This window comes from Marmota marmota, unplaced genomic scaffold (genome assembly GCF_001458135.2).
Source record: "Marmota marmota marmota unplaced genomic scaffold, marMar, whole genome shotgun sequence".
Taxonomy (NCBI): domain Eukaryota; kingdom Metazoa; phylum Chordata; class Mammalia; order Rodentia; family Sciuridae; genus Marmota; species Marmota marmota.
Window position 1 is genome coordinate 25943911 of NW_026000241.1, and position 26782 is coordinate 25970692.

The following is a 26782-nucleotide window of genomic DNA, read 5'->3' on the forward strand; positions in this document are numbered from 1 at the left end:
GCCAAAAAAAAAAAAAAAAAAAAAAAAAAAAAAATTTCTCTCTCTCTCAAAAAAAAAAGAAAATATATAATGACATCTTAAAAATAATAACTTTGGAGATGATGGTATGTTTGTGTCTAGGAATTGGATTCAGGTTGTATACTGATTGTTTAAATGTGCAAAATCTACCTACTATTCTTTATCTTGTATTTTTTCTACTGAAGTTCAAAGGCTTATGAGAATATGTCAATTCTCATTGTGCTTGAGTTTTCTGACCCTAAAAATACAGGCCATCATAATATCCTCCTTTCTGTGGAATGACATATTTGTTAGTATTAGGGAATTCCAGAAGGAGAATGTTCTTTACTGGAACATCTTTAGTCTTAGGAATTTGATTTGTGGGTCCTCATCTGTTATAGCAATTGTTAGCATTAGAATCTGTTTCCTTAGAACTAGCAGAGAAACTGAAATCATAGAGTGTCTCAGGGTTGAGGCGCCCAGAGCTGATGGTGGCATAATCTATAAATGTGTGACATTCAAGGATTTTATAAACCATGTTATTTCTGCCATATCAAGTGTTTATTAACTACTTAGGTTAATATTTGCATAGGTTATTTTTATCTACATTTTACTAGAGACTTTAACTTAATGGCAGGGAACCTACATCTGGAAGCTTTTGGGACCCCTGCAGCCACCCAGATTTAGTCATTGTAACCTGACCTAAGCTCACATTTCTTGAGAAATTTTAAGAATACAAAAATTAACTTGCTATCTTTAAATTTTTTTTTTTTTTAGTTGTAGATGGCAGCATGCCTTTATTTTATTTATCTTTATGTGGTACTGAGGGTTGAATCCAGGGCCTTACACCTGCTAGGCTAGTGCTCTGCCACTGGGTTACAGCCCCAGCCCCATAACTTGCTATCTTGCAGAACTGGGTAATGTTTGTATTCTTAGTTGAATAAATGGAGACTATCCTAGTAATTCTAGTGACTATGTGTACCCACATTCTGGGCTGAGTCAAAACTGCCACTTCAAGTTGTATTTAAAAAACAAAATTAGAACTAGATGGATTTGTGTTCTAAAGAATACAACATCTCAAACATCAGTGATTTTGAAAAAATTTTCCATTTTAAATAATAAAAAAGAAAACCATTTCATGTGTCCATTACACATTTTAGCTTACCCCTTGGTAGGTTATTTAAATATGATTTTTTGGTTAATTTTAGACTCTTTTTGATCAGAACAATGCTGCAAAAAAAGAGGAGTCAGAAACTGCAAACAAAAATGATTCTTCAAAGAAGCTGTCTGTTGAGAGAGTGTATCAGAAAAAGACACAACTTGAACACATTCTCCTTCGTCCTGATACATATATTGGTTCAGTGGAGCCATTGACACAGGTAATTACTTGTTGATATCAGGAAATATGTACTTCTATCTACTTTTTAATAGTGATCAAACTATTCTGATTTAATGGGCTTTTTAAGTCCACAGTTTCATATCTTCATGATCATGAGTAAAGAGAGAGATCTAGGTCTTTTTTCCCTCCTGGAAATAAAAACTATCAGAAGAAGGAAGTGTAGAGTAAAATGGTGCCATGTGAACTTTTAAAAGGTTTATAAGTTCTTGCTGTGGTTTACTTTAATGGTAGTACCTCTAGAACTTATCCAGGGAGTATTATTTAGTGTTCATTATGCACTTGTCCTACGTATATTATTTGTTTGATCCTAACAATTTGGGGAAGTAAATATTTTTATCTTTATAGTTGAGGAAAGAGAAACTTCAATAAATTAAACTAACTTGCTCAGATCTCTCAGAACTGGGCTCTAAGATAAGACTCTTGAGTTCAAAGTCATGCTTTGTTCACATTATTTCACTCAGTGCTTCCTGTACTATAGAAAAATATAGAGCATAAAGTAAAAATGTAAAGTAAATATTTCTTTATACTTTTCTATTTTGCTTAACTACTGTTTCTAATGATTCTTGGTGCCTTAAAGAAAAAGACAAGTAAATTGCCAGATTTTGGGAATTTGATCTGGGGGTTATCATCTTTTATAGGAATGGTTAGAATTAGAATCACTGAACAGAGAAACTACAATCATCATAGTTATTGTTGCTTTTTGTTTGTTTGTTTGTTTTGGGGATGGAATCCAAGGCTCCATGCATGCATGGAGCTTTCCCACTGAACTATGTCCCCTGTCCTTGTGCCTTATATTAAAGCTGATTTTATGTATGAATAAGAATATAGATGTGTAAAAAATGAACAATTTCTCAATTTTGAGGTTGAATTCCACATGCATAGTGAACTTGATTTACACCTGAAATTGTATATTTTCCTTTATTTTGAAAACCTAACCATTTATATAGAGTAAATGACAGAATGTGGATTTATGCTATGTAAAATTGATGTTAAGAACTTATGAAGTAAAAAGGTGTGTTTGCATTTCTCTCAATGCAGTTAATGTGGGTGTACGATGAAGATGTAGGGATGAATTGCAGAGAGGTTACCTTTGTTCCAGGTTTATATAAGATCTTTGATGAAATTTTGGGTGAGTACTTGCTTGAGATGTAATGCATCTATTAATATCATAATATTCCTGTGTATATAAAGCTATGTTTATAGTATAAAATTAAAAGATATATCTTTCACTTTTATGCTAAATATAAATGTTCTCCAGAAAATTTATACCACTACCAGTATTTTCATATTGCTATACTTCGTATGTTTAGATTTCAGTTTTTGTTCATCTGTAAAATGATTGTGTTGTATTTGTAATCCCATAGTTGGTTTATGCTCCTATATATGTAGTCATCTGGGGTTTGCTAACATTACAGTTACATGTTAAATATGGAAATTACAGGGCCTTATCTTGGTGGATTCTGGGAGTTGGAAGTGGAATGTTTAAATTGTGTTTTTCACCAGCAAATTGAGTATTTTTGTTGGGTAGTCATGTTTAGTAGCCTGTGTTCTAAATGGTGTGTCTTTTCCAAATCACATGATTAAGAGTGAAGTTTGACCACATAATTGACTCCTTAGGAATGCTTATACTTTGAAATGGTTTTAACCTTAAACTTTAGTCAAGAAATTATTCTGCCTGCTCATTAGTACAACTTGAGGTTTCCCAGATCTTGGGGTTGTGTGGATCTCTCTGAGCTTCTTTCTGTTAGTCCTTGGGAAAAGGAGAGTAAGACTGGTTACATTTTGTACTTTCACATTTGCCTCCTGACTGTCCATTTAGTTTTACTATTTTAGGTTTATTACGAAGTGTTCGTCAAGAACACATTCCTTCTGTGTTTAAAGTTCAACTTGACAAGTAACTTGTGTTTATATTTTCTTGAGGCAGTAGTTAATGAAAGCAAAAATATTTTTATCATTAGCTATAGTGAGTAAGATTTAGCATTTTGATTCCTAAGGGTGTTGAAGACTTTAATTAAAAAATAACTGGTTGGTTTCAGTTCCATCTGCATATATAATCACTAGTTTATTGAAGGAGATTAAGAGAAAGTAATTATTTGTAAATAAGATAAAATATAATTAACCAAATTTTTATTTTTATGCCTGACATAAGGTGTTAAGTGCAGATGTTTTTGCTCTTATTTGTTTTTACATATCACTAAAACAGATCCTCCCTTTGTGTGTGTGTGTGTGTGCTTGTGTGTGGTACAAAACATAAAATTCATTTGGTGTGATAGAAACTGTACAAATCTTACTTAGAAATCAAGATTTTTTTAGAAGTTAATGATAATTTGCATTAACTATTACCATTTAGATGTTTATATTAAGTAGTGATACACATACAGTTGTGTTCATATATTTGTTTATATAACTGTAAATTTTATTATCATCAATATGTTTAATTTTGTAGTTAATGCTGCTGACAATAAGCAGAGGGATAAGAATATGACCTGCATTAAGGTTTCTATTGATCCGTAAGTATATTTCAAGTTAAGATTTTATGCTTAGTTGTTGAGCACTATTTATGAATAGTGCTCAAATGCATAATGTACATAGTTAGTACATTTTTGCTTCTCTTTTGCTTCAGACTTTGTTGTTTTTATCTTTTTTTCCCTGTCATTTATAACCTTTCTCCTCATATTTCTTCCCTATGGGAGCCATTGGAGACCATTTCTCTTTGATAGTCTCATTTTAGCTGCAAAAGTAATCACTCTATCTTTTCTTTCTGCCCTTACTTCAGGACTTAAGGCTAAGTGCTATTAATGCTATTCCAGGTACATTATGAGTTAAGTTTTATGACCAGCCTTTAGATTTTTCCATTATGTATGATGTGGTTTAACAAATTAGGTGCTGTTGATTTTCAGAATATATACCAGATTTTTATGTTGGCTTTTTTGAAGGGTGAATAGATATAAAATAATCATAGTTTTACATTATAAACATAGTTCTTTTATTTATCCTGTTTTTACCTGCATGCCTCCCAGCTAGTCTTTCTTTTAATTTCTTTGGAAATCTAACATGGCTTTAAGAATTTTCTGTAATAAACATGGAGAATTAACAATTTAGGTATAGCCTTACTGTCTGTAATTTAATTCCAGATGATATTGTTCAGGTTAATAATATAGCAAAACTATATCTGGTAATATCATGAAATTAACTGTATCTTATATAAAAATGTTACCACATGACTATCTTACTGAAGGTCTTGATTTTTTCATTCTTTTTTTCATTTGGGTCATTTCTATAGAGAAAATATTCTTTTTAAAAAATATTTATTTTTAAGTTTTAGGTGGACACAATTTCTTTATTTTACATTTTTATGTGGTGCTGAGGATCAAACTCAGTGCCTCATGCATACTAGGCGAGTACTCTACCAGTGAGCCACAACCCCATCCCTCTACAGTGAAAATATTCTTGAGAACTGATATGGTTAGATGTATAGTATGTTTAAAAGTTTTACAGAAGTTTAAGACTGTTTTAAGGAAATTTTATCCATTAAGATTTCTTCCTTATTTAGGAAATTGTCAGTTAAATACAATACTTTTGATCATATATTATGTTTTAGGTGAGCTAGCAAGATATAATAGATATTGAATAGTTAATATCTTTTAACCTTTTTTAAAATTCAGAATTAAAATATTCTGATAGACACCTGAGGACTTTGCTTAAATACATTCTTTTAAAAAAATTTTGTTTTAATTAGTTATACATGAAAGTAGAATACAGTTATGTACTTTAATATATCATACATAGATGGGATATAATTTCTTATTTTTCTGAATGAACATGTTGCAGAATCATATTGATCATGTGGTCACATATATACATACAGTAACAATGTCTACTTCATTCTACTATCTTTCCTATCCCCACATTCCTCATCACTTCCCTCTACCTAATCTAAGGTAACACTCTTCTTCCCTAGTGCCCACCCACCCCAACCCCTGCTTTATTGTGAATTAGCATCCACATATTAGAGAAAACATTTAGCCTTTGGTTTTATGGTATTGGCTTATTTCGCTTAGCATGATATTCTCCAACTCCAACCATTTACTGGCAAATACCATAGTTTCACTCTTCTTTAAAGGTGAGTAATATTTCATTGAGTATATATACCACATTTTCTTTATCCTTTCATCTATTGAGGGACGCCTAGGTTGGTTTCATAGTCTAGCTATTGTGAATTTAAGCTGTTAAACATTGATGTGGCTGTGTCACTATGATATGCTAATTTTAAGTCCTTTGGGTATAAACCAAGGAGTGGGATAGCTGGGTCAAATGGTGGTTCCATTGCCAGTTTTCTGAGGAATCTCCATACTGCTTTCCAATTAAATTTTGTATTTTGATCTAGCCACATTAATTGAACAATACTGAATTTAAAAAATGGATTAAGAATCTTATAACAAAATGAAAAAGAAGTGAGATATAATACAACTCTGTAGACTGGATAAGGCTGTTTGGTGCTTATCAGTTTATTACATATTCTATACAAAGTGCTTCTCTGTAACTGGTACTTTTATCATTACGTTTTAAATTCTCAACAAACATTTTTGAGTGGGCATAACAGTGAAACAAAAATCATAACTAAATTTATTTGGTTCTTAATGGCAATGAGATTTAAGTTTTTTTTTCTTATTATTACCACCTCATTTTTAATTACCCCTTCTGGAAAATTTTTTTATTTTAATATAAAATAAAATTAGCTACTCCAAGTAAAAAAGGGTGGAGACACCTCTCCTTTTAAAATTTCTGTTGTTGTTATTTATAATTAATTGATGGGAAGTTATTGAATCTCTGCCCTGAATTTTATGTTTACCTAAAATGGGTAACTATATGTTTTAGTCAGCTTTTTCACTTCTGTGACTAAAGGACCCAACCAGAACAACTGTAGAGGAGGAAAACTTTGTTCAAGGGCTCATGGTTTCAGAGCTCTTAGTCCATAGAAGGCTGACTCCAATACTTAGGGGCTTGAGGTGAGGCAAAAATATCGTTGTGGAAGAGTGTGGCTGAGGGAAGCATCTTACACGATGATCAGAAAGCAAAGAGGGAGAAATTCCACTTGCCAGATACAATATATACCCCAAAGCCATGCCCCCCAATGGCCTACCTCCTCCAGTCACACCCCACCTGCCTCCAGTTACCACTAAATTAATTCTATCAGGGATTAACTCACTGATTATTACTTTAAGGCTCTGACAACCTAATCATTTCCCCACTGAACCCTCTTGCATTGTCTCACATGTGAGCTTTTGGGGGCCACCTCATATACAAACCATAACAGTATGCATTTTGTGACAAGCTGCAGATTCTTTTATTTTTGAATTTTAACTAACATTTTGACTTTTGTGAATTTCCTCCCATAAAGTCATTTTTTAACTACATATATTATAGAAATAATGTTATTTTTATTAAAATGAATTTCATTTCAGTCGTAATTTTTGCTTAAGTTTTTATAATTTAATAATTCATTTTAAAACAATTCAAATGGAACAGAGTGCTCTTATGCTGTTTATTCAATTGAACTATTTTCTCTGGCTAATTTATATGAAAAGAAAACTATAGCTGATTTTTTTTTTTGGTATCAGAGACTGAACTCAGGGGTGTTTAACCACTGAACCGCATCCCCAGCCCTATTTTGTATTTTGTTTAGAGACAGGGTCTCACTGAGTTGCTTAGTGCCTCACTTTTGCGAGGCTGGCTTTGAACTCGCAATCCTCCTGCCTCAGTCTCTAGCTGCTGGGATTATAGGTGTGTGCCACTGTACCCAGCCTATAGCTGATTTCTTGTAAAAGTGTTATTTCTTTTATTCTTTTCTGGGAGGTTGAGAAGAATTACTTTTTCTGAGAAATTTTGTAGTATTACCTGATAGATCTTAGTGATTCTAGTTTGAGTTATGATTCAGGGATTGAAATTTGTATCCTTAGCAAGTATTTTCTTGAGATAAGTCAGTGGCTAAGTTGGTAATGACTGGCATCAGGCTTGCCGATAGTAAGATTTATTCAGGATAACATTACTTTTTAAGGAAATTAATGTATGTTTAATTTTAAGCTCTAAACTTGGTTGTTTACTTACAGTGAGTCGAACATTATAAGCATTTGGAATAATGGGAAAGGCATTCCAGTAGTGGAACACAAAGTAGAGAAAGTTTATGTTCCTGCTTTAATTTTTGGACAACTTTTAACATCCAGCAATTATGATGATGATGAGAAAAAAGTTACAGGTAAAGTCTGAGTGGCATTTTGATTGAGAAATACTGTTTTCTTAACACAATCTCATACCTTTCTATTTTTAAGTAAAGTATTATAAGAAAGGAAACCTGTGTAGTATTGTTGTGAGAAAATCCTTTTCAGAATTAACATTTATAAAATACTATCATATACTATTGTTTTGGTCATATAGTTTTGTCAAAAACATTTAAAAAGTCTGGTAATACACTAACTTAAGTTAGAATTGCTGGAACTGTAATTTGACAATTTGAATTTTAAGTTAGATAAGACTATTATGATACTTGTATATATAAATCTGTTATTATATAAGCCAATGTCTGGGGGTATTAAATTACTTTTAAACTGTTTTTCTTAAGAGGGTCAAAATTAAAAGTCTAGACTCTGTAAATAAAGTAGAAAGGGATCAAACAAATGTTTTCTTATTTATGTTGCTCAAGTAGGTTGATAGTTCCTAGATAGTAGAAAAGGGATTTTGATTGAAAGTTCTGGTGTCATACTTAACCTAGATCTACTGTGCTGTAAGAAATACCAAGCTTAATTGTTTTCAAATAGTAAAGATAATCTGTCTTAATTATACTATTGTGTATGCTAAATTTTAATGTTCTCATTAAGTGAAAATATGCTAAAAATATTCAATCGATAACTGATAAGATACAATAAGAACTGTTTTTCGTTAGATTCTGTCCTGTGGTAGATAATTAGCAAAGTTTCTTTAAAATAATTTTCACTAAATATTTTACATTTAATTTAACAGGTGGTCGTAATGGTTATGGTGCAAAACTTTGTAATATTTTCAGTACAAAATTTACGGTAGAAACGGCTTGCAAAGAATACAAGCATAGTTTTAAACAGGTATGATAGAAATGTGGATTTCATTTAAAAATGTTATTGTTTTGCTGATACCTATGTAACTTTTTTCTTTTTTTTTTTAAGCGTTAAGTAAGTCACAAAAGTAAAGAGACACCAGAATGCCTGGGAGATTTTATATAAGCTGATCTTTCTATTATTCTCTTAAAGCAAATCGCTTTATTTAACAGACTTCTTTAACCTTGTCAAGTGCTAGTGAAAATGTCCCAAATATTATAGACTTATTTAAACGCAGCCACTTAGCATGGTTGAAAATTCCTCATTGAATCTTCAAATTTACATTTGAAAATTTTTGGCAGGTCATTAAAAATAGTTTGAAAGTTTATGTAACCTTATTTAATTTTGTCAGAAAAAGCATCATGTTTTTAATTTTTTAATATTCTCAACATTGTTATAATAGTAACATTTTTAAAATCTCTAATATTAGTTTCAAGGATTTGTTTGATTTGTTGTAGGATTGGAAATAGTTGGTAAATGAATGTATTCATGAGCCAATTCTTTATGTATTATAAAATGTAAAAGCATTATAGAAATATTTGAGTATTTTTTCTTTTAAAGACATGGATGAATAATATGATGAAGACTTCTGAAGCCAAAATTAAACATTTTGATGGTGAAGATTACACATGCATAACATTCCAACCAGATCTGTCTAAATTTAAGATGGAAAAACTTGACAAGGATATTGTGGCCCTCATGACCAGAAGAGCATATGATTTGGCTGGTTCATGTAAAGGGGTCAAGGTCATGTTTAATGGAAAGAAATTGCCTGTAAGTGTCTTCTATTTAAAATATAACAATGTATTATTTTAGAATATAGTTGGAGCTTGAATTTTAAATCTGATTTGATAATCTTTCTTTTAACTTGTATGTTTAGACAATTAAAGTGATTATTGATTTATGTGGATTAAATTCTGTCATGTTGCTGATTTATGTTTCTTTAATTTGTTCTTTGTTGCTTAGTCTTCCAATTGTGTCTTCTGGTTATGAGTATTTTTAAAATGCTGTGTTTTTATTTTTTCTATTTACTTACTTGTACTTTTAAAGACCTTTTTAGTCATTTCCCTAGGATTTATAGTAAACATACTTGTCTCAATGGTTTGAGCCCACCTTTAAGTATTACTTTATATCTAGTGAAAGGACAGTATAAGCCCAGGTTCTTCGTTCCTTCCTTGAGTCATTCTCATCATAGATTTCACTTTTCCATAGGATGTAAACATCAGACAGAGAAGAAAGAGAATGAAGCAGAAGAAATATTTGAAAATGTAATGGCAAAAAAAAAAAAAAATAGTGACATTGTTATTGCTTTAAGCAATTTTCTTATAGAGCAATTAAAAATACAATAAAAGATTATATTTTACATTTATTCAGTTTCCAGTGTTCTCATTCTTAGAGTAGATTTCAGTTTCTGATCTTTGTGTGTGTATGTGTGTGTGTGTATGTGTGTGTGTGTGTGTGTGTGTGAGAGAGAGAGAGAGGGGGGGGGAGAGATAGAGATAGAGATAAAGAGAGGGAGAGGGAGAGGGAGAGAGACAGGGTCTTGCATGTTGCTGGGGCTTTCCTGGTACTCCTGGTTTCAAGCAGTCTTCCTGTCTCAGCCTCCTAAGTAGTTGGAACTATAGACATGCATGCACCACCATATCTAATTTCAGTTTCTGATCTTAGTCATATTCCTTCGTATGAAGATTTTCCTATAAAGTTTCTTGTGGAATAGGTGGCGATGAATTCTGTTTGAGAAAGTATTTTTTCACTCTCAAAAGATATTTTCACTGGATATAGAATTGTGGGTTGACAAAGCCCTGTTGTCTATCACTAATTTTGAAAATTTTTAGCCATTTCTTCAAATATTTCTTCTGACCTTTCTTTTCCTTCTAGTATATTATGTCTAAATTTTATTGTTTGGTATTATCCCAACCTCTTGGATAGTTTCCTTGTTTTATTCCATCTGTTTTCTCTTTGTATTTCAGTTCTCTTCCTTTTGCACTATCTTCAAGTTCATTGATTATTTTTTTGTTGTTGTTGTTTCATTGTGTCAATTGTACTGACGAGCCAGTCAAAGATGTTCTTTATATCTTTTACCACATATTGGATATTTAGCATTTCCATTTGATTCTTTCTTATTTCCTTCTCTCTGCTGAAGTTGCATGTTTTCTACCTTTTGCACTAGAGACCATTAACATACTAATCACAATTATTTTAAATGCCCTATCTGATGCTTGTTAAAACATTTGTGATGTTTCTGAGAATTGATTCTGATGATGGCTTTCTTTTTAGACTTTTTCCTACCTTTTCATATGCCTGAAATTTTTTGTTGAAAATCAGATATGTTGTGTAGGGCAGTAGATACTAAATAGATTTTAGTATGGGATTTATGTTAATCTATCCAGAAGTTGAAGCTGTGTTTGAAGTTTTTTCCAGGGATGTTCAAATTCTTCTTTATTTTTGTCTTTACCCTTGGCCTTGGGTTTTTTTTCTTTGGGCTTCGCCTCAGAGACTGTTTGTCTCTTCTAGCTTTTCTAGCTGAAACCTCTTATTATTGGAGGCTTATTAGCATGGGAGTAATTTTGGGGGGAGGAATTCTTTAATGCCTGATTAAAATCCCAGTATTTGGAGTATATACAGTGAGCCTGTATCTCACAAATTAAGCTTCAGAAATACTCATTCTCCATAGTAAAAACTTTTCTTCTGTCTTCTATTCATTTTACCCAGTTGCAGCAGGTATCCATCAGTGATTTCAGTCTGTGTCCTTTGGGACCCCTGCCCTGCAGAATAAGGAATATGTAGTTGGTTTTTTTTTTTTTTTTTTTTTTTTGGGGGGGGGTAAGGAAGATAGGTCTGGGTAGCTTTCCCATTGGCTGCTGTGCTCTGTCCTTGGGCAGCACCATGGGGGAATCATTCTTTTGATTCTTTTTGATCTTTCCTATGAGAAGGTGGTGAAGAAAACCTTGCAAAGTAATAAGAACTCCTTATGACTATAGCCTTCAGAAGCTTCCTACACTTATTAGTCTAATCTTCTGTATTGTTAGTTAAAAATTCTAGTTTAAGCTTCCAATTGGTTTACTAAACTTCTATCCCAAGTAAGTAAGTACTTAGATTTTGTGGTTTTCTATAGACTCATGTCTTTCTCCAAGCTATGATCTAAATTCTTTGATGGGTTTGTGAAAAATTAATTTATTTGATAATCTGTTTTCTTATAAGGTCAGAAATGGCTTCTGTTTCAGCTCTTTATGTCTGAATTTACTGGAAATCTCTGTCATTTTAAAAACTAAATTATGACAAATTTTATAATAATTTACCCATCCCTTATCCTCTTTATCAAGTACACAGAGAAATAAATAATTTTTAAAGATCAGGGATAAAGAAATAGATTAGGGAAAAGTCATGAAGTTTTGGACCTGTGGGGTTATTGTAAATGAGAAGAGATGAAAGGATGAAAAGTACCCAATGGCATTCACTTATTTGCGGTGCCAATATAGTATTGTTTATTATCTTTGTTTTTTAAATTAATAGGTAAATGGATTTCGAAGTTATGTAGACCTTTATGTGAAAGACAAATTGGATGAAACTGGGGTAGCCCTGAAAGTTATTCATGAACTTGCAAATGAAAGGTGGGATGTTTGTCTCACATTGAGTGAGAAGGGATTCCAGCAAATCAGCTTTGTAAATAGTATTGCAACTACAAAAGTAAGTATGCAAATTCTTTGTTTCAAGGTCATTTGTAAACAATGCTGCATTAAAAACAACAAAATAAAAGATACTAAGTCCGTTTTTTCTTAGAGAAAATTGACTTATAAAAGTGAAAGCTTATTTATACAATAGATATTACAATTTATTTAACTATCCATTGAGAATTACATTTATATACTTAGTATTTATAGTTATTTATGAAAGTTAGAATAACAAATTCCTTTTCTGTGTTCTGAGTTTAGGGTATATTATAGAATAATAGATAAATTTTTGGAGAGGTCAGATTATGGAACATGTTATTTGTCACTCTAAGAAGTTTGTTCTGTAGGCTTTTGAATTTTGGAATTAAAAGACATTGTTCTCATATAAAAGCACTTAGTGTGCCGGGTGTAGCTCAGTGGTAGAGCCCTTGCTCAAGCATGTGTGAGGCCCTAGGTTCAATCTCCAGTTTCACTTCCACCAAAAAAAAAAAAAAAAAAAAAAAAATTGTTCATTGACTATATTAAATTTCTGGGCAATACAAGCATATATCTTGGAATAGTTTAAGGCAGTGATTTGTTACTCTTGTTTGAATAAAAAAGTTTTAACGTCTTTTAATGTATAATCTTTTTAATAGAATCATTTTTTGTAGTCAGCAGAAATTGAGTCATTTATGATTAATAGAAATTTACTTAAACTGTGAGTTTAACATGTGAAGGTTTTATTTTTTCTTGATAACTAGGAACTAGGAATAGGCAGTCTTAGGCTGCTAATGTGTCACGGCAACATCATCAGGGACCTGTGTTCCTTCTGGCTTTCTTTACTGTCACCTTTAGCATGTAATTTTATTTTCACACCCTCAAGATGCTAGCTGTACCCCTATGCCTCACTTCTAAGTTCTAGGGAGATGAAAATGGAGTTGAGCCAAATCTCTCTATTGGTTGGAAATACAATAGGGTTTTTAGAAGACTCGCTTAGTGGATCTCTGCTAACATTTCACTTGCTAGAACTGGATCATATGACTGTCCCTAGCTAACAAAGGAGTCATGGTTTGTGAATCTTTATAACTGGGTGCCGATTAAAAACAATCTGTGTTAGTTATCAATTCTCCCATTACATTTATAACAATCAATGGTTGCCACAATTCCTAGGCTTAAATCATGTGTCTTATTACCACCAACCATATGCGTTTTCATTATCACTTTCATGTCTTATTTTTAAATTTTTTTGGCAGTGCTGGGGATGGATCCCAGGTTCTTATATGTTAGGCAAAAATTCTACCACTGAGATACACTACCAGCCCCTACTCTATTATTTCCACTGCATAATAGAGTTGGCTATGTAGAGTTTTATATAGTTGCATAGAATAATAAGAAATATACATTTTGATTCTTGTCTCTGATTCTGACACAGAGCTCCTTAAAATTTGTAATTTCCTGAGTAGTAGGGATGATAGGAGTTAACTTTTTTGTTCTAACATTTGATCTTTGTCCCTGTTCCTAACACAAAACTCCTAAATATGTTGGGTTATAGGAATGTCTTTTAATATTTCAGCATGTGGTAGATGCATAGACAGGGCTAGTTGCCTGAAATAACAACATTAATTAGAAACCCTAGCTCTTTTGATTTCTAGGGAAGGGAGAGGGACTGGAGATTGAGTTTAAGATTATACCTGTATGATGAAAGCTTTTAAACAATGGGGTTCTCAGAGATCCCAGGTTGGTGTCTATATTGAAGTGTTGGGAGGGTGGCATGTCTGGAGAGGATGTACCCACCATCTACTGCCCCATACCTTGCCCCATGTACCTTTTTATTGGCTATTCATGAGTTATATATTTTTAAATAAACTGCCAAATGAAGCTAAAATGTGTTTATGAGTTCTGTGAGCCATTCTAGCAAATTATCAAACCTGAATAAGTCATGGGAACTCCCAATTTGTAGCTGGTTGGTCTAAAGTATAGAAGGCCCCCCTCTTGAACTGGCCTTGGTTTATTGGTGCTGTTGCCAAAAATATCTAATTTAAAAATTTTGACATTGTTATTCTGAGACTTATATTACTTCTCTAGAAAAATGAAATCACTGGAAGTTGTTGGCTACCTTAATTATAGAAGATTTGGGATTCTGTCGTCTTTTTTTTTTTTTCCTCTTTAGGGCGGACGGCATGTGGATTATGTAGTAGATCAAGTTGTTGGTAAACTGATTGAAGTAGTTAAGAAAAAAAACAAAGCAGGTGTATCAGTGAAACCATTTCAAGTAAGTGATGCTTTATATATTTTGCTGAATTTTTAAATAATTTTAGTTTTAATGTTGACTTCTTTTTCTGTTTTTCACAGGTGAAAAACCATATATGGGTTTTTATCAATTGTCTTATTGAAAATCCAACTTTTGATTCTCAGACTAAGGAAAACATGACTTTACAGCCCAAAAGTTTTGGGTCCAAATGTCAGCTATCAGAAAAATTTTTTAAAGCAGTGAGTAAAACTTGTATTATATTTCAAGGTGGAAGTTGTTTTTTTGATTTATCCTATTTGTGATTACTTTGTCTTATTGTATTAACTGTGAATATAGTCATGTTTACACCACAAATTAATATGCTTAATTCTGATAATTTCAAACGGAGGACTTCAGTATTTCATCAAATCATTGATTGTTTTTCCAAGAACTAAATTAAGGAATTATGTAATTGTGTTTTTAACTTTGAACTGGCTGTTGAAAGATTTCCCTTTTAACAAATGAACAGATCCTTTTGGGGCTCCAGTTTTTATCTTTTCTACTCTGATTTCAATTTCATCTAGTGATTTTAATGTACAAGTATTCTTATTGTAGTAAAATGCATAACATAAAATGTACTATTTTCTACATACTTGAAAATTTTATTTTACTTTGTACATATTTATTGGGTTACCTTAATTTTTGGAAAATAAGATGAGGGTATAAGTCAATCTTTGATTTGCAACTGAGCCTTATAGTACTGTTAGCTTCTTATAATCTATTTTATCTTCTTTTTTTAGGCCTCTAATTGTGGTATTGTAGAAAGTATCCTGAATTGGGTGAAATTTAAGGCTCAAACTCAGCTGAATAAGAAATGTTCATCAGTAAAATATAGTAAAATCAAAGGTATTCCCAAACTGGATGATGCTAACGATGCTGGTAAGATTCAGATTATTTTCTCTTAAAGATCTTGATTTAAATGTAATTAAAATTAAAATAAAATAATAAATAATAAAAATTATTTTTAATTTATCCAGTTCAAGAAAATTTTTTTAGACTGTTTTCTAAAAAAAAAACCAGAGTCTAAAAATCATTGAAATTGCCACATGTGCTACCATTACTACATTTTAGGGGATAGAAATTTATTTAAAACTTAAACTGTACTGAGCGTAATATGGGATGACTCTTACAGTCTTTCACTATCATTGTGAGCAGTAATTTTTATGTCTTCATTTTTTTTGATCTGTAAAATGAGAAATTCAGAGTATACTTAGTTTTTAATTTTTCTTAGGTGGCAAACATTCTCTGGAGTGTACACTCATATTAACAGAGGGAGACTCTGCCAAATCCTTGGCTGTGTCTGGATTAGGTGTGATTGGACGAGACAGATATGGAGTCTTTCCACTCAGGGGTAAAATTCTTAATGTACGAGAAGCTTCTCATAAACAGGTACGTGTGTGAATGTGTGTGTGTGTGTGTGTGTGTGTAAAATCTTCACACATTTAGGACATTTTTAGTACTTTACTAAAATTGTTGAACTTTAAAATGTAAATTCTGGTAATTTTTTTGTGTGTTTTAATGCTTTTGAAATACTTCCAATGATTTTTCTTTTTGCACAGATCATGGAAAATGCAGAAATAAACAATATTATTAAAATAGTTGGTTTACAATACAAGAAAAGTTATGATGATGCAGAATCTTTGAAAACCTTACGTTATGGAAAGATTATGATTATGACTGATCAGGTTGGTTTAAGTCATCACCTACTTAAAATTAATATGTTCAGGTTGTCCTTTTGATAAATGTTTCATGGTACTTGTTCCAAGTTAATGTAAGTGAAAGTAATTGTACATCAAGGAGGAGAAAACACATTTTGTAATAGAAACATTTGTGTTGAGCACAATTTATATTATTTAATATTTGGGTACTGATCTTGGTTATTTAAAAATATTTTTAAATGCAGTAAATTTGAGCAGAGTAGACACAGTATTATATTATAGTGATTAAGCCTACACATGAGTAGAAATGAAATGATGGAATCTACAAGTGGGAAAGATTAATGGTTAATATTGATATGTGATTGCATTCATAAAAATCAGGAGGATTTTAATAGTAAAATGGCAGTAATCAAGACAAAACTAACAAATTGAAAGAATTTCATATGCATTTAAATGTTTTTCTTTTGTATACTCTTGGTAAAAGCATCAGTAGAAAAAATTACAACTGACAAAGCTGCTATACATTTTTAAGCAGAATATTTATAATTTTTTGGTCATGTGAAGACTTATGCCTATGCTCCTTGGATTTCCTCTTCCATTGTGCAATGAAGTGGCATTATAATCACGTTTTACAGATTTTTCATCCTTAAAATAATTTTTAGTGAAAGAAAAAATAACAGACATAATTATATTTTATAATGACAGGAAAATTCAGTGTATTGCTAGTTATATTCTTTATTCACATTTTAAGAAATATTTTTTTACTGTGGTGATCTAATGTTTTATAAAATACAGTTCTAAAATTTTGAATGGAACTTTGTCTCTTTGCTGCCTTCATATGTTTTTAAATTTGGCTATATAAGTAGTTAACAATTCATAAAATTGTTATAGGAGGTTTTACTTTTTTTTTTTTTTTTTAATTTCAGGATCAAGATGGTTCTCACATAAAGGGCCTGCTTATTAATTTCATCCATCACAACTGGCCATCACTTTTGAAGCATGGTTTTCTTGAAGAGTTCATTACTCCTATTGTAAAGGTACTATTTACATTATTACATTTTTATACTGTTGTCTTAATGAGCAGCAGAAACACTAATTTTTTTTTTTCTTTTAATTAATTTAAGGCAAGCAAAAATAAGCAGGAACTTTCCTTCTACAGTATTCCTGAATTTGATGAGTGGAAAAAACATATAGAGAATCAGAAAGCCTGGAAAATAAAATACTACAAAGGTTTGTGTTTTAAAATATTTAAGTTTTGTGAAGTGACTCCTGACATAAATTTATTTTTATAACAGAAATATGAAAAAAAAAACTTTGAAAGTTTCTCTTAGATTTCAAAAACAGTTACTGCTGATTTTTAAAAAAATGTCATAGAAAATTCTGTAAAAATATAAAGTAGTATAATGAAATCCTCATGTACTTTAACAATTACTATTTCTTTGGTCAGTCTTGTTTTATCTAAACCTCTCTTCACACCACCCATTAGTTTTAAATAAAATAAATACTTTTCTTTAACGTATTTAAAAATCTAGTCATGTTAAAATTCCTTATAATTATATTAATATATAAATAGCAACATAAAAATATAAGTTTGTAGTACAATCATGAGTAATGTGTATTACATATAATATGTATGATTGAGATATATCTATATATCTACATATATACACATATATATTTGTTTTCTTTTTGTTAATATCCAAACATAATACATTTGGTAAGTCTCTTTTAACTGCTGAATATATTATTTCTCTTTCATAGTTTTCCTTGTTATTTATTTATTAAGATAGTTAAACTGTTTGTTCTGGATTGTGACTATTATCTATCTGTAGTTTAATATGTAGCATGTTTTCTGCCCCCAGCACCATCAAAATAAAACAAACCAACCCCAGAATATTTGCTAGATAGCATTATATACTTATGTAAGGAGGCATGTAATATCTAGTTTGTCTTTTTTTGTCTATTAAGATTGATCTGTTGGTGTGGGTGTTGCCACTTTATTTTTTAATAATTTTCCCTACCAGCTTTTCATTCAGTAGTTTTAACAGTTATTGATGTGTGCAACTCACTTTTTAAATTGTACAGGATTGGGTACCAGTACGGCTAAAGAGGCAAAGGAATATTTTGCTGATATGGAAAGGCATCGCATTTTGTTTAGATATGCTGGTCCTGAAGATGATGCTGCAATTACCTTGGTAATTAAGTTAATTTTTAAAATTCTTACGTTAGCCATCCCCTACCTGATGTATATTTCCTCCCAATCCTGGTTTGCTGAGATAAGTTTCTTTTAAAATTTTAGTGTTCAGAGAGTGAACTTTTAGTCTTTTTCTGCAGATTATGCCTGTCATTCATAATTCCTTAATAGACTAAGTTCAGGGTTATTTTTGTCAAAAGCATTAGAAAATACCTTTAATTTTCCTGAGGTTAATAATTAACTATTTGCTGTTTGTGAATATAAATTTTACAGTTAATTTTATCTGTCTGTCTATCTATCTATCTATCTATCTGTCCTGGGGATTGAACCCAGGGCCTTGTGCATGTGAGGCAAGCACTATACCAACTGAGCTATATCCCCAGCCCCTACAATTAATTTTATTTTTAATGTGTGAAATCATTACTTGAACTCTTTCAGGCTTTCAGTAAGAAGAAGATTGATGACAGAAAAGAGTGGTTAACAAATTTTATGGAGGATCGAAGACAGCGTAGATTACATGGCTTACCAGAGGTTAGTCATAAAGAACAGTGATCTGGGGAAGAAGGAGAGAGACTAAAATTCTTGTAGTAATGACAATATTGATATATGACTTTTCTCCTAGCAATTTTTATATGGTACAGCAACAAAGCATTTGACTTACAATGATTTCATCAATAAGGAATTGATTCTTTTCTCAAACTCAGACAATGAAAGATCTATACCATCTCTTGTTGATGGTGAGTATCCTATATAAAAAGGTTTTTTTTTTGTGTGTGTATTATTGAGTATTGTTTAATTTCTTGGACTTTAGGTCATCCTTATGATCCATTTTAAAATTCTTACAAAACATGTGATGAACTGATTCAGAGGAATTCAAAACCTTTTTGATATTGCTTTTGAGATATGTTAAAACTGAATTTTTTAATATTCCTTAGTTTGAAACTTTTAAATCCTTTTTGAGTTTTTCAGGAAAATTGCCACTTAAGCCGTCTTTAAAGCTTTGGCCCATTGATTACAGAATTTCTAAAATAAAAGGAGAAGTGGAGCATTGATAATCTCTAAAATATTTATCAGAGAATAAACTTTAAGAACATACTTCATTACCTAAAACCTAGTGATTTAACTTATTTGGCTTTGACACAGTTTAGAAACTGTTTCCCACTAGAGCAGCTTTTGGTCTCCTCTATTAGGCTTTTCTTTTCTTTTCCCATTTTAGAACTTTTTAGCAAATTTGTTGGGTTTTGTAAACCTTGTTTTTTTTCCAGCTCATAGCAGTTCTCTCCATCTGTTACTTTTTAGCTTGAATTGCCTCACTTTTATGAAGTCTTTTCTACCAATTTTAGTTGAAATTGGTTTCATATGCCTCAAGTTCTATGTCAGTTATTGTGCACCTCTTCCTTTATCTATGTTAATTTTGCCTCCTCAATTAGATTATAAAAATTTCAAAGAAGTGGACATACTATATTATTTTATTCTCTGGTTAGTGTATACTAAAAAGATCATTACTAAGTTTATTGCCCTAGAACAAGAAGCTTGAGAAGGAAGCAGAGTGCTTACATTATCTCATGTAATACTTAACTCTGTTAGAAAGGATATTATTTCTGTTACTCTGAGGACACTGTGGCTTATTGTTTGGTGACTTTCTCAGTTACCTGGTAAATACCAAGTTGAGAAGAGTATCCAGATTGATTAGATTCTAAAACCTACATGAAAAGCCACAATAAATCTTTATAAGAGTCTTTCCAATTTGGAATACTTTAGTTATAGTTGTCAGGCTCATCAGTGGTTTGCTGATACTTTAGTTACATTTGGCATTTTGGTTTTATGAGTGTTTGGAAACTCTTTAAGACCAGAAGATTGTCATTCAATTGGCAATTCACTTTTACAACAGAAAATATATTAGTGACAATAGAAAATGTATTAGTGTGTAGTCATATTGTTATAGGATTTCTAACAGCTGTTCTTTAAAAGCAAACTCTTTGCTTTTTTTTTTTTTTTCCTTTGCCTGGATATATAGATCATTGTTTCCACTTAAAGAATTGTTACAACTATATCTTGAAGTATTATTTTTACAAGAGGGCTGTTCTTTTTTAACAGGCTTTAAGCCAGGCCAACGAAAAGTTTTATTTACCTGTTTCAAGAGGAATGATAAACGTGAAGTAAAAGTCGCCCAGTTGGCTGGATCTGTTGCTGAGATGTCTGCTTATCATCATGGAGAAGTAAGCATTAAGATTGGAGTCAATTGAGAACTTTCATTATTGACAAGAGTCATAGCTATACCAATGAAACATTTTTCTTTTTATAACGTCTTTGAAAATGTAATAGAATTGTAAATTTATATTTTAATACAAATTGAGGAATAATTATAGAAAACTTAGAATATTAATGTTATATTCTGTTTCTATTCTATAGCAAGCATTGATGATGACTATCGTGAATTTGGCTCAGAACTTCGTGGGAAGTAACAACATTAACTTGCTTCAGCCCATTGGGCAGTTTGGAACTCGGCTTCATGGTGGCAAAGATGCTGCAAGTCCTCGTTATATTTTCACAATGTTAAGGTAAATATTTGCTGTTTAATACTATAAAGTTAAATTTGAAGTTTAGAATCAACTACATGTTTAATAGAATAATAGCTGTGGAGAGATTATTAATGTTCCAAATTATTTGATCACAAATAGAACAAAGTCCATTAGCCTTAAATTTTATAAATTCTTGGTGAAATCAGTCCCAATGAAAGTAAAGATTTTTTTTCCTGATACACTTTATTTTATAGGTTAAAAATGGATTATGTGCTTTATTCAATATGTAGTTATTTTTTTCCTGATACAACTTTATTCTATAGGTTAAAAATGGGTTATATGCTTTATTCCTATTAGATGTGCAATAATAGGAAATTTTTAAACAGCTATTTAGCAGTATTAAAGAATTTAGGTAGATAAGTAATATGTAAGTAAAATAGAGCCGTTTCACTTTGCTTGTGCCCAAGAGAAACAGGCATTTAATACTAACATTATGTAAATTTTACTGTTAAATACATTAAGTCAATGATAAAAAGCATTATTTCTCAAAGCCATGCCACTTTTCCATTTTCTTCTTTTTCTTTTCATTAGCTCTTTAGCAAGATTACTTTTTCCTACTGTGGATGACAACCTGCTTAAGTTCCTTTATGATGATAATCAACGTGTAGAGCCTGAGTGGTATATTCCCATAATTCCCATGGTTTTAATAAATGGTGCTGAGGGTATTGGTACTGGATGGGCTTGTAAACTACCCAACTATGATGCTAGGGAAATCGTGAACAATGTCAGACGAATGCTAGAAGGATTGGATCCTCATCCCATGGTAATTTTTTAGAATTTATTGTTTATTTTACAAATGATAATGTATGAGTAGTAAAGTTCAGTCATTTTAGAAAAATAATGTAATATTTTCACTTTAGAACTACTACAGGCAATAAAGACCTTTTATGATATAACCTGATATGTGCTTACAATAAAAGATATAAAGGAATGAGTCTGAAAGTGAGATTTATGGGGAAAAACTGTTGAAATTCAAAAATTGCTGCAGTCCGGCTGCAGCAAAATAACCGGGGGGTGACGAACAACTTGTGTACGTTGATACAGCAGGAGAGGGAGCCGTTTATTGTAGGACAGGAGTGGTATTTATACATTCCACACAGCTTATCTTAATTAGCATAAACTAGATACATCAGTCAACCAATAAGAAATCTCCACACTTAATGGCTCGCTGGCGTTACTTCACAAACCACTCCCTCTGGCATTTTGCCAGGCGCCATCCAGACTTGTTTACAGACTCTAACATTTCTCTGGCAAAATGCCAGGCGCCATCCTGACTTATGTACAGACTCTAACAAAAAATATCCCATATTCCAGGCTTTCAAATCTTTGAACTATACAGGGAATGGTGTTTTTGCAATAAAATTATAAGTAACTTTGTTTTTGTTCTCAAACTACCAAGTCTTGGAAATTCCTTTACGATGTTACACTAAATATTATAAAAATAATTATACTCATTGTTGAAAGTACAAATAAGAAAAGGAGAAAAAATAAGCCATAAATCTACCATATAGACAGAAACTGTTAACAGTTTGATGTATTAGTTTCCCAGTATTTTAAAATAAAAATTGAATTATTACATGGTTTACATACTACTTTGTTCATATTTTTTATTTCTAACAGAAGCATCAATTTACTTTTATGATGATAATGTTTTATTTTAACTATTTTGGATAACATGTTAGAATGTTAAGCTAGAGTTTTATCAGTGCATGTTTGCTGTGTACCTGCTATACACATGCCTCTGTGTTGAGTATTGAGCTAAAGAGTATGGTCTGTCTTCCAAAAGTTGATCTTTTGTCAGGATGACATTAAGGCTTGAAATTTACAGTGGCAAAATATAGTTACTCAGTATGTAAGAAGAAATGCCTATGCTACATGCCTACTTTCTTGGTGACAATAAAATCATGAATTTTAGAAGGAGGAGTAATCTTTCTTAATTGGGTTGGGAAGGATGAGTAAGTTTATTTAGACAATGGAATTGGACTGCATAATGTGTTAGGGCTAATGGATTGGGTCTTAGTCTATTTTTGTTACAGTGATGAAACACCTGAGATAGACTGCTTTTGAAGAAAAGAGGTTTATTCTGTCTCATGCATCTGGAAGTGCAAGATCTAAGAGGCATTATCTGTTGATAGTCTTCTTGCTGGCACTGACTTGAGGTGATGCAGAAGTGATGCAGAGCGTCACATGAAAAGAGACAGCACATATGTATATCTGTGTCTTTCTGGCCTCTCTCACTATTCCTATAAAACTTCCAGGATTTAATCATGAGGCTCTGTTCTAATGACGTTGTCTAATCCTAATCACTACCCAAAGGCCCCAGCTCTAAACAAAATAGTGAAATTAAGTTTCAACTCTCTTAATGCCTAACATTAGGAATTAAGTGTCAGCAGGTGAAATCTTGGGTGACACTCAGACCATATCCAAGCCATAGCAGAGAGAATAAAAATGAGAATATTCAAAATATTCAAGCAAAGTATAGGAGAAAACTAATGATTCTGCAGGATACAAATCATCTGACAAAATTAGAACATTAAATTGGCTTTAGACTTTGGAAGACTTTCAATGTGAAGCCCAAGAAGTTTGAATTTAAAAGGATATCATCTAAGGGAAAGGAAGTTGTGGAGCAATATGTTGGAAAAAAAAGTGCTATTCTAGAAAGAATAGAAAGATGATGCTAAAATGTTGACTTGGGGGAGATATTTAATTATATTAACAGAAACTATGGTTTCCACACTGAATTATCATCTAGAGAGAGATAATTGAGGATCAGGATTTCAGTTTTAGTCATGTTAATCTTCCACCATCAGTAGACCATAGACTAAGGGGCATTCAAATATGGGACCTGGTACTTAAGCAAAGCAAGCCTAAGTTTTGTTTTATGTTTTGTTTTTCTGCAGCTTCCAAACTACAAAAACTTTAAAGGCACAATTCAAGAACTTGGTCAAAACCAGTATGCAGTCAGTGGTGAAATATTTGTGGTGGATAGAAACACAGTAGAAATTACAGAGCTTCCAGTTAGAACTTGGACACAGGTTAGTATTAATATGTGAGTGCCCATAAGAAGGGCATTGCATTAAGAAATTCTTTGTTATAAGAATGACCCAGTATTGTTTGTTCTGTGTAATGTTTAAAAATTCCTGTTTGTATTTCTATCCATTCAATTGAATTTTGCTTTGAATTTTCAAATAGTAGTTAAAGCATTATTTTAATTAATTAATTAAAACTTCTTCAAATAATATAGTATGACTTATGTTAGATAAATGCTTTTTTAAGAGACTATATCTTTGTATTTACCTTAAAATGAAAGGAATAGAATAATAAGTAGTGTTTTGAGTTCTTATAAATATGGTCAGTACATACAAGTCAGCATCAGCTGTTATAAATCTAAATTGATACATATTATTGTCAGTTCTACTTGATATCATCTCCTGTATACTGTCAGACTGTATCTTGCCCTTTGAAGTGGGAGTAGATCGGAACTATTACCTTATATGTCTTCTCATCACTGAGAATATCCCCACATGTTCTTTTCTATAGTGTTTGAGCAAGAGATAATAGAAATGGAGTTTTCCTTTCCTCTCCCTTATAGGAGTGGAGGAGTTTTGAAAGATTGCATGACTTCTAGTATGAGAACATGAGAGTAAGTCATAAAAAGAATTACTAATTTTTAAATCTTTTATAGGTATATAAGGAACAGGTTTTAGAACCTATGCTAAATGGAACAGATAAAACACCAGCATTAATTTCCGATTATAAAGAATATCATACGGACACAACTGTGAAATTTGTGGTGAAAATGACAGAAGAGAAACTAGCACAAGCAGAAGCTGCTGGATTACATAAAGTTTTTAAGCTTCAAACTACTCTTACTTGTAATTCCATGGTAATGTATCAGGTTTACTATTAATCTTTCTTGCATGTCATAGGTGTTTGTTGTTATTGGATTCATGATAAGAGTGACTGTATGTAGGCTTGCATGCATGTTTCCACCTGTATAGTTGCTGAAGAATCTGGGGATACATTCCTTTCTTCATTTATTCATGACCCTTACTTTCAACTTTGTGTTTATGTATCTGGGCATGAACACAAAGGAACACACACCTTCCCTGAAACTAAGTTGTAAGAGTGATTGTTGCAGGATTTATATGTGCCTCATGCCCATCTCTATTAGCATTTAACTATAGAGTATTTATCTCTTTGTTAAATCTGCTTTGTTAAACTTAATTTTTTTTCTTCATTAAACTTGTATGTTTAATATGTATAATTGGGGAGTAAGATAAAAAGTTGATGTGATTATCCAAGTTATTTCTAATTAACTTTTAGATTTAAAATAGATTAAAAGAAAATAAAAATCTAGTAGTAGCACAGTGGCTGGAAAAAAATGTGTCTACTAAGAAAGGCTAATAGAAAAAGGAGAAAAATAATAGTTTGAATAAATGAGTTTTAGCACAAGTAATTATAAAAGAGTGTGGCAAATGAGTATTTACTGAGTACATGAGGGAGGGAGAATTTTAATGTTTTTAAGCTTAGAGAATATGTTTTAGTTCGAAGCAAAAATATTCTGTGGTTTTTATAACTAATTTAATAATGCTTTTTAAAAAGGACTTATTTTATCTATGAAAATTATTACTTTAAGTATTTTCATAGTTTCTAAGAATTGACTTTATTGGTTTCTTGCAGCACCAAAGGAATATTTACAGAAATGTGCTTAATGGTTTATTTCTGTTTAATGGCTTTTAGGGATACTAAGTGTGTTTATATGTGTAGTATGGTTATTCTAAATATTATAGATGACATATAAATTGAAATATCAGTAGGAATTTATATTATCTAAAAAAATATCTTTTGCTTAGGTACTCTTTGATCATATGGGATGTCTGAAGAAGTATGAAACTGTACAAGACATTCTGAAAGAATTTTTTGATTTACGATTAAGTTATTATGGTTTACGTAAGGAATGGCTTGTAGGAATGTTGGGAGCAGAATCTACAAAGCTTAACAATCAGGCCCGTTTCATTTTAGAGAAGATACAAGGGAAAATTACTATAGGTAAGGTGCAACTTTTAAAATTTTGAACATTAGTTAAAATGGAAAAAAAAATCTTTATTAATAGAAAACATTTTTATCAGTAGAATATAAACAAATACAAGTTGAATCTCTTTTCTTGATCCTAACTTTATTTTTCCCTCACATAGAGAATAGGTCAAAGAAAGATTTGATTCAAATGTTAGTCCAGAGAGGTTATGAATCTGACCCAGTGAAAGCCTGGAAAGAAGCACAAGAAAAGGTAATCATTTGCAGAAAAAGACATTCAGAGAAGCTTTTACAAGCAACTTCCAAAACAAAAACCCAACCCCTAAATTTTAAACTTAGCGTTGATTGGTAAAGGTGCTGAGTTGTGTTTGGAGACTGAAGTCTTCTGTTTATCCACAGAACAGATACAGTACAGGAATTTGCAGTGCACAACCACCACTAAGCACTTTGCCAGTGTGACTCAACCAGGGCCTGGAGAAATGACTCCAGGTGTCAGAAGGTAGCTCAGTCTCTTGGCCTTTTTTTTTTTCCTGAGCTTGCCATTAAAAGGGTGTCATTTGTGGTGGTGGTTTTTATGAGGTGCATGTATACTATCTTGGAGCCTGACTAGTAGCACTCAAAATCATTTGGCAATGTAGTCTATGATCACAATATGGCATCTGGTCACAGCTCACTTGATCTTGTTTTGGTTAAGACTGGGAAGTCAAGAAGCAATATAATTATTATTATAATACTTATTGAGCACCAAAAGTATGTACTCTATTCATTCTTAGAATTTTGGTCAGAGATTTATACCCTGGAACTTAGATTAAAAGTCTGATGTCTTATTATTTAAGTTGTCCATTTCA

General features: G+C 31.7%; 1 protein-coding gene across 3 annotated transcripts in view; it reads left to right on the forward strand.

The window, feature by feature from the left end:
• The first annotated feature begins 1137 nt into the window (after positions 1-1137).
• Positions 1138-26782, forward strand: part of Top2b (DNA topoisomerase II beta) — a 43880-nt gene continuing 18235 nt past the window's right edge. Inside the window, exons 1-24 of one of the 3 annotated variants that reach the window (XM_048795451.1) lie at positions 1138-1376; positions 2435-2525; positions 3843-3906; positions 7507-7652; positions 8414-8511; positions 9085-9297; positions 12037-12210; positions 14344-14445; positions 14526-14663; positions 15204-15342; positions 15695-15852; positions 16023-16148; positions 17048-17158; positions 17246-17351; positions 18207-18316; positions 18754-18846; positions 18938-19052; positions 20413-20534; positions 20728-20876; positions 21429-21660; positions 23798-23932; positions 24583-24783; positions 25754-25949; positions 26096-26187. In XM_048795451.1, the coding sequence (XP_048651408.1) occupies positions 2438-2525; positions 3843-3906; positions 7507-7652; positions 8414-8511; positions 9085-9297; positions 12037-12210; positions 14344-14445; positions 14526-14663; positions 15204-15342; positions 15695-15852; positions 16023-16148; positions 17048-17158; positions 17246-17351; positions 18207-18316; positions 18754-18846; positions 18938-19052; positions 20413-20534; positions 20728-20876; positions 21429-21660; positions 23798-23932; positions 24583-24783; positions 25754-25949; positions 26096-26187 (3108 nt within the window). In that variant the 5' untranslated portion in view covers positions 1138-1376; positions 2435-2437. The remainder of the gene's footprint in view (positions 1377-2434; positions 2526-3842; positions 3907-7506; positions 7653-8413; positions 8512-9084; positions 9298-12036; positions 12211-14343; positions 14446-14525; positions 14664-15203; positions 15343-15694; positions 15853-16022; positions 16149-17047; positions 17159-17245; positions 17352-18206; positions 18317-18753; positions 18847-18937; positions 19053-20412; positions 20535-20727; positions 20877-21428; positions 21661-23797; positions 23933-24582; positions 24784-25753; positions 25950-26095; positions 26188-26782) is intronic. The other 2 variants (XM_048795450.1, XM_015489559.2) reach the window with 2 other exon arrangements.